Source organism: Triticum dicoccoides, chromosome 5A (genome assembly GCF_002162155.2).
Source record: "Triticum dicoccoides isolate Atlit2015 ecotype Zavitan chromosome 5A, WEW_v2.0, whole genome shotgun sequence".
Taxonomy (NCBI): Eukaryota; Viridiplantae; Streptophyta; class Magnoliopsida; order Poales; family Poaceae; genus Triticum; species Triticum dicoccoides.
This window is the reverse complement of record NC_041388.1, coordinates 695,684,279-695,697,342: the sequence shown is the minus strand read 5'-3', so window position 1 is coordinate 695,697,342 and position 13,064 is coordinate 695,684,279. Positions and strand designations below refer to the sequence as shown.

General features: G+C 39.8%; 1 protein-coding gene across 1 annotated transcript in view; it reads right to left on the bottom strand.

Moving 5' to 3' along the window:
* LOC119304258 (transcription factor bHLH167-like) overlaps positions 1–13,064 on the bottom strand; it is a 20,966-nt gene that overhangs the window by 1,271 nt on the left and 6,631 nt on the right. Inside the window, exon 3 of the mRNA XM_037581435.1 lies at positions 499–891. Coding sequence (XP_037437332.1) covers positions 499–891 — 393 coding nt within the window. The remainder of the gene's footprint in view (positions 1–498; positions 892–13,064) is intronic.

Genomic DNA, 13,064 nt, shown 5'->3' with positions numbered 1-13,064 from the left:
TGGTCAGAGAGGAATAATATGGTTCCACATTTTTCATGTACGTGTACATGCATGGCGGTCATCTTTTTTATGTGACAGTCATATTTTCCTTCGTCCTTTTAGATCTACGCCTATAGCGGTCATCTCTTTTATGGGACACTCATATTTTCCTCCGTCCTTTTAGATCTACGCCTATAATTCAGAGTAACATTACACTACAAACAATGAGCACCCCTCAAATAAGTATGATTAATATTTTTTTCTAATAATAAGCCTATTCATCCAAAGTTCCGAAAAGGAAAACTGTTTGTATCACAAAAATAATTTTATTCAAGAAATTGATGCTTTTTAATATGAATATAATGATAAGATTTCCATGCAACATGAGCTATATTTTATTGGCATAATTTATTACTGTTCAATACTTGAATCCGCAGATTCATGTACACCCTACCTGTTGCAATAAAAACGTATTTGCGAGTTATGAATGCAAAAGGCTATGCCTACACACACACGTACCTGAGAATGTATAGTATAGACCATTTTGTGGCCAGCAATAGAGTGATTGGCATTGACAATCGTTGCACCTTCTTCCTCATGGATGGTGATCACCTCGTGGAGCTTGATCGGCCTCTCCATGCAGCATATCAACCTCACCTCCATCGCTGAACCGTTGTGTTGTCGCACCTGCAATACCGGTGCTAATTCCTCCCAAGCTTTCCCTTCTTCTGGTGACCCTGCACCGCTGCTCATGATAGTGATGGTGGTGGGCGTTGGAATGCTAGTATCTCCTCTTATGGTATCTAAGGCTTGTATAGAGCTCCTCCTACGTTGTAGTTCATCGATCCTCTCCTTCAACTTCTTAATGTATGACGCCCCCGCATCCAGGCTGCCTAGCTGGGTCATTGTATCCTACATACACATTTGAGGAACAATGGTGTGAAAAGATTATGCGAAATAATTTTCAATATTTTATTTCATCACATGATTTTATCGGCGAAAATAACCCTTATGTTTTCTAGGTAATGGAAGAGTTTTATTTTTACCGGTCCTTCCATCATGATGCACAATCACAAAACCTTACAAAATCATCTAAGTAAGGTCAGTTGTGGATTTCTTCAATCTCTTTCATTCGGCTTGAAAGAGTGTTTGATAAGCTAATAATTTATCCTGTCTTTCGTAATACATTTAACCACAATGTTACCTACTCGGCTACGAGAAATTTTCTTGTACTTTTTAGTTCTTTCTTCCACTATAGCTCGACATGGCAAGGGCTTCAAAAGAGGTTCATTCCAGGAATGGTTTAAATAGCAGTTTCTATCACATGGCACCAATTAATCTGTGCCACCCAGATGTTTTCACATACCTTCATGACATTCTATGCTATGTTACTACATGATTTTTTCATCTCTATGCTTCCTTAGTTAGTGTTGGGGCTAGTTAAGTGGCCACTTGTCTCTCTGCTTATCAATGATGTCCTAACTAGTTTCCCAATGTTTATGTGTCCATCTTCGAGATACCCAACGTGGTTAGGAAAAGACTTGACTTTTATAGATCTAGATTCTTTTGGCAATGTGATGGAAACAAAAGCAAATATCACCTAATGAGATGAGGCATCATTTGCAGACCTAAAGACCATGATGGTATTGGTATGGAGGTCCTTAAAATAAAAACAACGTGTTTTCTCAGCAGATGGATATTCAAGTTACTTAGTGAGGATGGGTTTGGCACGACTTGTTTAGAAATAAGTATCTCCCCTCAAAAACCTTATCCCAGGTTCAAGGAAAACCCGTTCATTCACCTACTTGGAAAGGTTCGACATGGGTAAAACGGAAATCTTCACAGAGGATGCTTTGTGGTGGGCAATGGCTTAACCATAAGGTTTTGGGAGGATGCATGGCTAGAGGAGCCTATAGGTTTGAAATACCCTCGTCTTTAAAACATTGTGCAATGGAATGAGGTTTTCATTGGAATGTTGCATTTGGACGGTCTCTCGTTGGGGAAAAAGTGGATGGACTAGTTACACCTCGTCAATACATTGATGATGGTTACCATGAATGATGAACTAGACACTTTTCCGCTTGAATTAGAATTCCTCTGGCGCTATCTCGGTGATATTGATCGTGTATACATGCCTCATCAATGATGACCCGCCATTTCATCGCAAGTATATTTGGAAGCTTAACGTTCCATTAACAAGTTTCCGCTTGAATTAGAATTCCTCTGGCGCTATCTCCGTGAAATTGATCGTGTATACATGCCTCATCAACGAAGACCTGCCATTTCATTGCAAGTATATTTGGAAGCTTAACGTTCCATTAACAAGCATAACCTCAGGAAGCGTGAGTGATAAAGTTACACAAAATGTTGTTTTGCAGCATTGAAGTATCTATTTAGCATATTTTCCTTTAATGCCAACTTTCTAAATTATTATGGCATACTTCTCATGCCCATTTAATCTACCTCCACCTACAAGTAGTTTGAATATGTTCGAAAACAGGTTGGTGGGTATTCATCCTAGCATTAATGTCCATATTCATGTTGAAGTTACTGCTTTACTTTGGGCTACATGAATTTGGCTCAGTAATTGTGTTTTTAGTAAGGATGGAAATCTTACCCATGGACATGAATACCCATAGATACCCGAACCAAATGTGCATGGTTTAGATTTGTTTTTGCACCCATGCGTAGTGCCCAAACCCCACCCAACCAGTCGTGGGTATTGCATTGGCATGACTCTATGCATGTGGGCGTGCTCTAACCCAACCTCATAGTCTGACTTGTGTGGGAACCTTTGATGTTGTGCTACATTTTGTGAGGACCTTAAAATGGAAATTGATGTGTTGTGTACTTGTGGTTATCTAATATTGTCCAAAGTGTTAACCCTAGAACTAGCTGGCGCTTTTACTATTTCCTAAGGTATTGCTTATACATGTTGGGACCAACCAATGGATATCCATACCCAATGGACATCCACTGGGTTTCAACATGGACATAATTTTATGTCCATGGGTTTATTCGTGTTGTTTAAAGAATGACTTCATGGATTGGGGTATGTATTTGATATTGTTGAACTCGACTCATTGCTATCCTTAACAGATCAAAAGCTCCAATTTTTGCACATCAGGTCATTTTCAAAGCTAATACTTGGATCCATATGTGGTCCTTTATGATCTGGGAGCAGGATTGGGTCTCCATGATCTCTAGATACAATAATTGGGGAATGATCGCTCAGATATGGGTGACAGTCTAGTGATAGGAGTTCTGAGGAATGAGTCTTCAACTTTTTTCATGTTATTTTTCGGTTGATGTTACTTCATCACCTATGGTGACCATGCATGCATTATTTCTTAGGGGTTGTATATACATTTAATGATTTGAGGCTCATGCATACATGTGATTGGTCTAGAATATTTTTTCTCTATGGCCAGGTGCAAGGATTGTTTGTTAGCTAAACTACAACATCCATCTCTCTTCATTAACAATTATGCTATATCAGCAAGACCTATAAAACTGAAACCTGCATTGGGAGAGTCCTTACATCGTTTCATTTGCTTAGATTAGATACTGTAAACATTGAATTAAATAATGCAAGTCCATGTGCATCATCCGATAATGTTGGAGATGGCCTATAACGAACACTGTGTTTGTCCACGGACTTGTCTCGATAGTCCATGGGCACTGATGTGCGAGTCGGCCATCCAACTATGCCCGCATACATTTTGAATCAGATTTGAACAAAATGGACAAATTACATGCAAACAGGGCAAAATTCACTTAAGTTTGGATATAATTTACTTAAGACAGAGGATATTTTGTTCGTTCAACTAAAACCTAAAAACAAACTACACTAGGTAGCGGATAGTGACCTCGTACACATGGGCGCCCTGGCTAGATGCACCTCCGTTAGCGTCCATGACGTCGCCGTCATTGTCAGAGTGGTCTCTCTAGCAATGCAAGGTTGCAGAGGCAAGACAACCAGTAGTAGAAAAACGACTTCACGTAAGCCCCATTAGTCAATGTTTGGAAAGGGAATGGTACTAATGCGACCATTAGTGCCGGTTCCAACGGCTAGGGGGGTGGGAATCATTAGTCCTGGTTCGTGTTGAACCTATAGTGGTGGCAGGCTGGTGTCAGGCTGGGGCCCCACCAGCACATTTAGTCCCCGTTCGTGAGATGTACCGGTACTAGAGGTGTACCTCTAGTCCCGGTTTGTATGACCAACTAGGACTAAATGTGCCTCTATATAAACCCTTCGTCGAGCCCGAACCGATTTCTATCTGTTTTCCCCTTTCATTCCTCTCCTCTGTTCTTCTCCTTTGTTCGAGCTCATCCTTCATTTTTACTAAAATTTGTCAAGATTTGAAGGCCCCCTGATACGTCTCCAACGTATCTATAATTTTTTATTGTTCCATGCTATATTATATCCTGTTTTGGACATTATTGGGCTTTATTATACACTTTTATATTATTTTTGGGACTAACCTATTAACTCGAGGCCCAGCCCAGAATTGATGTTTTTTTGCCTATTTCAGAGTTTCACAGAAAAAGAATATCAAACGGAGTCCAAACGGAATGAAACCTTCGGGAACATGATTTTCGGAACGAACATGATCAAGACATCAATCAGGAAGGCACGAGGTAGGGGGCACGCCTACCCCCCAGGCACGCCCTCCACCCTCGTGGGGCCCGCATTGCTCCACCGACGTACTTCTTCCTCCTATAAATACCTACGTACCCCAAACTACCAGATACGGAGCCAAAACCCTAATTCCACCACCGTAACTTTCTGTATCCGTGAGATCCCATCTTGGGGCCTTTTTCGGAGCTCCGCCGGAGGGGGCATCGATCACGGAGGGCTTCTACATCAACACCATAGCCTCTCCGATGAAGTGTGAGTAGTTTACTTTAGACCTTCGGGTCCATAGTTATTAGCTAGATGGCTTCTTCTCTCTTTGTGGATCTCAATACAAAGTTCTCCCCCTCTCCTGTGGAGATCTATTCGATGTAATCTTCTTTTGCGGTGTGTTTGTTGAGACCGATGAATTGTGGGTTTATGATCAAGCTTATCTATGAACAATATTTGAATCTTCTCTGAATTCTTTTATGTATGATTGGTTATCTTTGCAAGTCTCATCGAATAAGCAGTTTGGTTTGGCCTACTAGATTGATCTTTCTTGCAATGGGAGAAGTGCTTAGCTTTGGGTTCAATCTTGTGGTGTCCTTTCCCAGTGACAGTAGGGGCAGCAAGGCACGTATTGTATTGTTGCCATCAAGGATAACAAGATGGGGTTTATATCATATTGCATGAGTTTATCCCTCTACATCATGTCATCTTGCTTAAAGCGTTACTCTGTTCTTTTGAACTTAATACTCTAGATGCATGTTGGATAGCGGTCGATGTGTGGAGTAATAGTAGTAGATGCAGGCAGGAGTCGGTCTACTTTTCTCGGACGTGATGCCTATATACATGATCATACCTAGATATTCTCATAACTATGCTCAATTCTGTCAATTGCTCTCGAGAGAAGCCACTAGTGAAACCTATGGCCCCCGGGTCTATTTTCCATCATATTAATCTTCCTTCAACAAGCTATTTCCTTTTCCGTTTATTTTGCTTTCTTTACTTTGCATCTTTATCATGAAAATACCAAACATATTATCTTATCATATCTATCAGATCTCACTTTAGTAAGTGACCGTGAAGGGATTGACAACCCCTTTATTGCGTTGGTTGCGAGGATTTTATTTGTTTGTGTAGGTGCGAGGGACTCGTGCGTGGCCTCCTACTGGATTGATTCCTTGGTTCTCAAAAACCGAGGAAAATACTTACGCTACTTTGCTGCATCACCCTTTCCTCTTCAAGGGAAAACCAACGCAGTGCTCAAGAGGTATCAAGAAGGATTTCTGGCGCCGTTGTCGGGGAGATTAGCGCCAAGTCAAGTCAAGATTCGACTCCCGACAACAAGCCATTTCTGGCGCCGTTGCCGGGGAGTCTACGCAAAAGTCAACATACCAAGTACCCATCACAAATCCTTATCTCGATCATTACATTATTTGCCATTTGCCTCTCGTTTTCCTCTCCCCCACTTCACCCTTGCCATTTTATTCGCCCTCTCTCTCTCCGTCCTCCTTCTCTTTCTCTATCCGCCTCTTTTTGCCCGTCTCTTGTTTGCTTGTGTGTTGGATTGCTTGCTTGTCACTATGGCTCAAGATAATACCTAATTGTGTGACTTTACTAATACCAACAACAATGATTTTATTAGCACTCCGATTGCTCCTCTTACCGATGCTGAATCTTGTGAAATTAATGCTGCTTTGCTGAATCTTGTCATGAAAGATCCGTTTTCCGGCCTTCCTAGTGAAGATGCCGCTACCCATCTAAAAAACTTTGCTGATTTGTGTGATATGCAAAAGAAGAAAGATGTGGACAATGATATTGTTAAATTGAAGCTATTTCCTTTTTCTCTTAGAGATCATGCTAAAGCTTGGTTTTCGCCTTTGCCTAAAAATAGTATTGATTCGTGGAATAAGTGCAAAGATGCTTTTATCTCTAAGTATTTTCCTCCCGCTAAGATCATCTCTCTTAGAAACGATATCATGAATTTTAAGCAACTTGATCATGAACATGTTGCACAAGCTTGGGAGAGGATGAAATTAATGATACGTAATTGACCTACACATGGTTTGAATTTGTGGATGATTATACAAAAAATTTATGCCGGATTGAATTTTGCTTCTAGAAATCTTTTAGATTCGGCCGCGAGGAGGCACTTTTATGGAAATCACTTTAGGAGAAGCTACTAAACTCCTAGATAATATTATGGTTAATTATTCTCAATGGCACATTGAAAGATCTACTAATAAGAAAGTGCATGCGATAGAAGAAATTAATGTTTTGAGTGGAAAGATGGATGAACTTATGAAATTATTTGCTAATAAAAGTGTTTCTTCTGATCCTAATGATATGCCTTTTTCTACTTTAATTGAGAATGATAATGAATCTATGGATGTGAATTTTGTTGGTAGGAATAATTTTGGTAGCAATGCATATAGAGGAAACTTTAATCCTAGGCCGTATCCTAGTAATTCCTCCAATAATTATGGTAATTCCTACAACAATTCTTATGCAAATTTTAATAAGATATCCTCTGATTTTGAATCTAATATTAAAGAATTTATTACTTTGCAAAAGAATTTCAATGCTTTGATTGAAGAAAAATTGCTTAAGATTGATGAGTTGGCTAGGAACGTTGATAGAATTTATCTTGATATTGATTCTTTGAAACTTAATCTATTCCACCTAAGCATGATATCAATGAGTCTCTCAAAGACATGAGAATTTCCATTGATGAGTGCAAATAAAGAATCGCTACGATGCGTGCTAAGAAAGATTGCTTTATAAAAGCATGTTCTTCTAGTTTCCATGATAAGAAAGATGAAGATCTAAAAGGTATTGATGTGTCCCCTATTAAATCTTTGTTTTGCAATATGAGTCTTGATAATGATGGGACTTAATATGATCCACCTTTACCTAGAAGACGTTCCAAAAATTTGGAGTCTTTAGATCTTGATGCTAAAATTGTTGAAAGAGGGATTGAAGAAGTCAAAACTTTAAATATCGATGAACCCACTATTTTGGATCTCAAAGAATTTAATTATGATAATTTCTCTTTGATAGATTGTATTTCCATGTTGCAATCCGTGCTAAATTCTCCTCATGCTTATAGTCAAAATAAAGCCTTTACCAAACATATCGTTGATGCTTTGATGCAATTTTATGAAGAAAAACTTGAGTTGGAAGTTTCTATCCCTAGAAAACTTTATGATGAGTGGGAACCTACTATTAAAATTAAAATTAAAGATCATGAATGCTATGCTTTGTGTGATTTGGGTCCTAGTGTTTCCACGATTCCAAAGACTTTGTGTGATTTGCTAGGTTTCCGTGATTTTGATGATTGCTCTTTAAACTTGCACCTTGCGGATTCAACTATTAAGAAACCTATGGGAAGAATTAATGATGTTCTTATTGTTGCAAATAGGAATTATGTGCCCGTAGATTTTATTGTTCTTGACATAGATTGCAATCCTTCATGTCCTATTATTCTTGGTAGACCTTTCCTTAGAACGATTGGTGCAATTGTTGATATGAAGGAAGGGAATATTAGATTCCAATTTCCGTTAAGGACAGCCATTGAACACTTCCCTAGAAAGAAAACTAAATTACCATACGAATCTATTATGAGAGCCACTTACGGATTGCCTACCAAACATGGCAATACCTAGATCTATCTTTGCTTTTATGCCTAGCTAGGGGCGTTAAACGATAGCACTTGTTGGGAGGCAACCCAATTAATATTTTTATTCCTTGCTTTCTGCTCCTGTTTAGTAATAAATAATTTATCTATACTCTGTTTTGGTTGTGTTTTTTGTATTTAATTAGTGTTTGTGCCAAGTAGAACCGTTGGGATGACTTGGGGAAAGTCATTTTAATCTTGCTGTAAAAAACAGAAACTTTAGCACTCACGAGAAATGCTGCCATTTTTATTTGGAAAGTGCTATTTAGTTAATTATTTTTGCATATGATTAATAGATAAATTCCTCACGTCCAGCAATTTATTTTAGAATTTTTTGGGTTCCAGAACTTGCGTTAGCTACAGATTACTACAGAATGTTCTGTTTTTGACAGATTCTGTTTTTCGTGTGTTGTTTGCTTATTATGATGAATCTTTGGCTAGTAAAATAGTTTATAAACCGTAGAGAAGTTGGAATGCAGTATGTTTAACACCAATATAAATAAATAATGAGTTCATTACAGAACCTTGAAGTGGTTTTTTGTTTTCTTTCGCTAACGGATCTCACGAGATTTTCTACTTTTAGTTTTGTGTTGTGAAGTTTTCAAGTTTTGGGTGAAAGATTTGATGGATTATGGAACAAGGAGTGGAAAGGGCCTAAGATTGGGGATTCCCATGTCACCCCAAGATAATCTAAGGACACCTAAAAGACAAAGCTTGGGCATGCCCCGGAAGGCATCCCCTCTTTCGTCTACTTCCATCGGTAACTTTACTTGGAGCTATATTTTTATTCACCACATGATATATGTTTTGCTTGGAGCGTCTTGTATTATTTGATTCTTTATTTGTTAGTTTTACACAATTATCCTTGATGTACACACCTTTTGAGAGAGACACACATGATTCAGAAATTGTTAGAATACTCTATGATGTGCTTCACTTATATCTTTTGAGTTATATAGTTTTTGCTCCAGTGATTCACTTATATCTTTTAGGGCACGGTGGTGGATTTGTACTATAGAAACTATTGTTCTCTCATGCTTCACTTAGATTATTTTGAGAGTCCTACAAAACAGTGTGGTAATTTGCTTTAATTATGTTAGGCATTCAAGATTAATATTTTTTTCTCTTATGAGTGTGTTAAATACTATGAGAAGTTTGATACTTGATAATTGTTTTGAGATATGGAGATGGTGATATTAGAGTCAAGATAGTTGAGTAGTTGTGAATTTGAGAAATACTTGTGTTGAATTTTGTGATTCCCGTAGCATGCACGAATGGTGAACCGTTATGTGATGAAGTCGGAGCATGATTTATTTATTGATTGTCTTCCTTATGAGTGGCGGCCGGGGACGAGCGGTGGTATTTTCCTACCAATCTATCCCCCTAGGAGCATGCGCGTAATACTTTGCTTCGGTAACTAATAGATTTTTTCAATAAGTACATGGATCATATGCACTTTCTTCCTTCCATCATTGCTAGCCTCTCTAATACCGCGCACCTTTCGCCGGTATCATACACCCACCATATACCTTCCATAAAACAGCCACCATACCTACCTATCATGGCATTTCCATAGCCATTCCGAGATATATTGCCATGCAACTTTCCACCGTTCCGTTTTCTATGACACACTCCATCATTGTCATATTGCTTTGCATGATCATGTAGTTGACATTGTATTTGTGGCAAAGCCACCGTTCATAATTCTTTCATACATGTCACTCATGCATCATTGCACATACCGGTACACCGCCGGAGGCATTCACATAGAGTCATATTTTCTTCTAAGTATTGAGTTGTAATTGTTGAGTTGTAAGTAAATAAAAGTGTGATGATCATCATTTTTAGATCATTGTCCCAAGTGAGGAAAGGAAGATGGAGACTATGATTCCCCCACAAGTCGGGTGAGACTCCGGACTAAAAAAAAGAGGCCATAAAAAAGAAGAGAAAAGGCCCAAATAAAAAAATGAGAGAAAAAGAGAGAGGGGACAATGCTACTATCATTTTACCACATTTGTGCTTCAAAGTAGCACCATGATCTTCATGATAGAGAGTCTCTTATGATATCACTTTCATATACTAGTGGGAATTTTTCATTATAGAACTTGGCTTGTATATTCCAATGATGGGCTTCCTCAAAATGCCCTAGGTCTTCGTGAGCAAGCGAGTTGGATGCACACCAACTTAGTTCTTTTCGTTGAGCTTTCATATACTTATAGCTCTAGTGCATCCGTTGCATGGCAATCCCTACTCACTCACATTGATATCTATTAATGGGCATCTCCATAGCCCGTTGATACGCCTAGTTGATGTGAGACTATCTTCTCCCTTTTTGTCTTCTCCACAACCACCATTCTATTCCACACATAGTGCTATGTCCATGGCTCACGCTCATGTATTGCGTGAAGATTGAAAAAGTTTGAGAACACCAAAAGTATGAAACAATTGCTTGGCTTGTCATCGGGGTTGTGCATGATTTAAATACTTTGTGTGGTGAAGACGGAGCATAGCCAGACTATATGATTTTGTAGGGATAGCTTTCTTTGGCCATGTTATTTTGTGAAGACATAATTGCTTAGTTAGTATGCTTGAAGTACTATTATTTCTATGTCAATATTGAAATTTTGTCTTGAATCTTTAGGATCTGAATATTCATACCACAATTAAGATAATTACATTGAAATTATGCCAAGTAGCATTCCACATCAAAAATTATGTTTTTATCATTTACCTACTCGAGGACGAGCAGGAATTAGGCTTGGGGATGCTTGATACGTCTCCAACGTATCTATAATTTTTTATTGTTCCATGCTATATTATATCCTGTTTTTGACATTATTGGGCTTTATTATACACTTTTATATTATTTTGGGACTAACCTATTAACCGGAGGCCCAGCCCAGAATTGCTGTTTTTGCCTATTTCAGAGTTTTGCAGAAAAAGAATATCAAACGGAGTCCAAACGGAATGAAACCTTCGGGAACATGATTTTCGGAATGAACATGATCATGGCATCAATCAGGAAGGCACGAGGTAGGGGGAGCACCAACCCCCCCCCGCCCCCAGGCGTGCCCTCCACCCTCGTGGGGCCCATGTTGCTCCACCGATGTACTTCTTCCTTCTATATATACCTACGTACCCCCAAACTACCAGATACGGAGCCAAAACCCTAATTCCACCGCCATAAATTTCTGTATCCGTGAGATCCCATCTTGGGGCCTTTTCCGGAGCTCCGCTGGAGGGGGCATCGATCACGGAGGGCTTCTACATCAACACCATAGCCTCTCCGATGAAGTGTGAGTAGTTTATTTCAGACCTTCGGGTCCATAGTTATTAGCTAGATGGCTTCTTCTCTCTTTTTGGATCTCAATACAAAGTTCTCCCCCTCTCTTGTGGAGATCTATTTGATGTAATCTTCTTTTGCGGTGTGTTTGTTGAGACCGATGAATTGTGGGTTTATGATCAAGTTTATCAATGAACAATATTTGAATCTTCTATGAATTCTTTTATGTATGATTGGTTATCTTTGCAAGTCTCTTCGAATTATCAGTTTGGTTTGGCCTACTAGATTGATCTTTCTTGCAATGGGAGAAGTGCTTTTTGGAAATATGCCCTAGAGGCAATAATAAAATGGTTATTATTATATTTCCTTGTTCATGATAATTGTCTATTGTTCATGCTATAATTGTGTTATCTGGAAATCGTAATACATGTGTGAATAGATAGACCACAACACATCCCTAGTGAGCTCTAGTTGATTAGCTTGTTGATCAAAAGATAGTCATGGTTTCCTGACTATGGACATTAGATGTCATTGATAATGGGATCACATCATTAGGAGAATGATGTGACGGACAAGACCCAATCCTAAGCATAGCTCAAAGATCGTGTAGTTCGTTTGCTAGAGCTTTTCCAAATGTCAAGTATCATTTCCTTAGACCATGAGATTGTGCAACTCCTGGATACCGTAGGAGTGCTTTGGGTGTGCTAAACGTCACAACGTAACTAGGTGACTATAATGGTGCACTACGGGTATCTCCGAAAGTGTCTGTTGGGTTGGCACGAATCGAGACTGGGATTTGTCACTCCGTATGATGGAGAGGTATCTCTGGGCCCACTCGGTAATGCATCATCATAATGAGCTCACTGTGACCAAGTGGTTGATCACGGGATCATGCATTACGGTATGAGTAAAGTGACTTGCCGGTAACGAGATTGAACGAGGTATTGGGATACCGACGATCTAGTCTCGGGCGAGTAACATACCGATTGACAAAGGGAATTGTATACGGGATTGATTGAATCCTCGACATCGTGGTTCATCTGATGAGAACATCGAGGAGCATGTGGGATCCAACATGGGTATCCAGATCCCGCCGTTGGTTATTGACCGGAGAGTCGTCTCGGTCATGTCTGCGTGTCTCCCGAACCCGTAGGGTCTACACACTTAAGGTCTGGTGACGCTAGGGTTGTTGAGATATTAGTATGCGGTAACCCGAAAGTTGTTCGGAGTCCCGGATGAGATCCCGGATGTCACGAGGAGTTCCGGAATGGTCCGGAGGTGAAGAATTATATATAGGAAGTCCAGTTTCGGCCATCGGGAAAGTTTCGGGGGTTCACCGGTATTGTATCGGGACCATCGGAAGGGTCCCGGGGGTCCACCGGGTGGGGCCACCTATCCCGGAGGGCCCCATGGGCTGAAGTGGGGAAGGGAACCAGCCCCTGATGGGCTGGTGCGCCCCCTTGGGCCTCCCCCTGCGCCTAGGGTTGGAAACCCTAGGGGTGGGG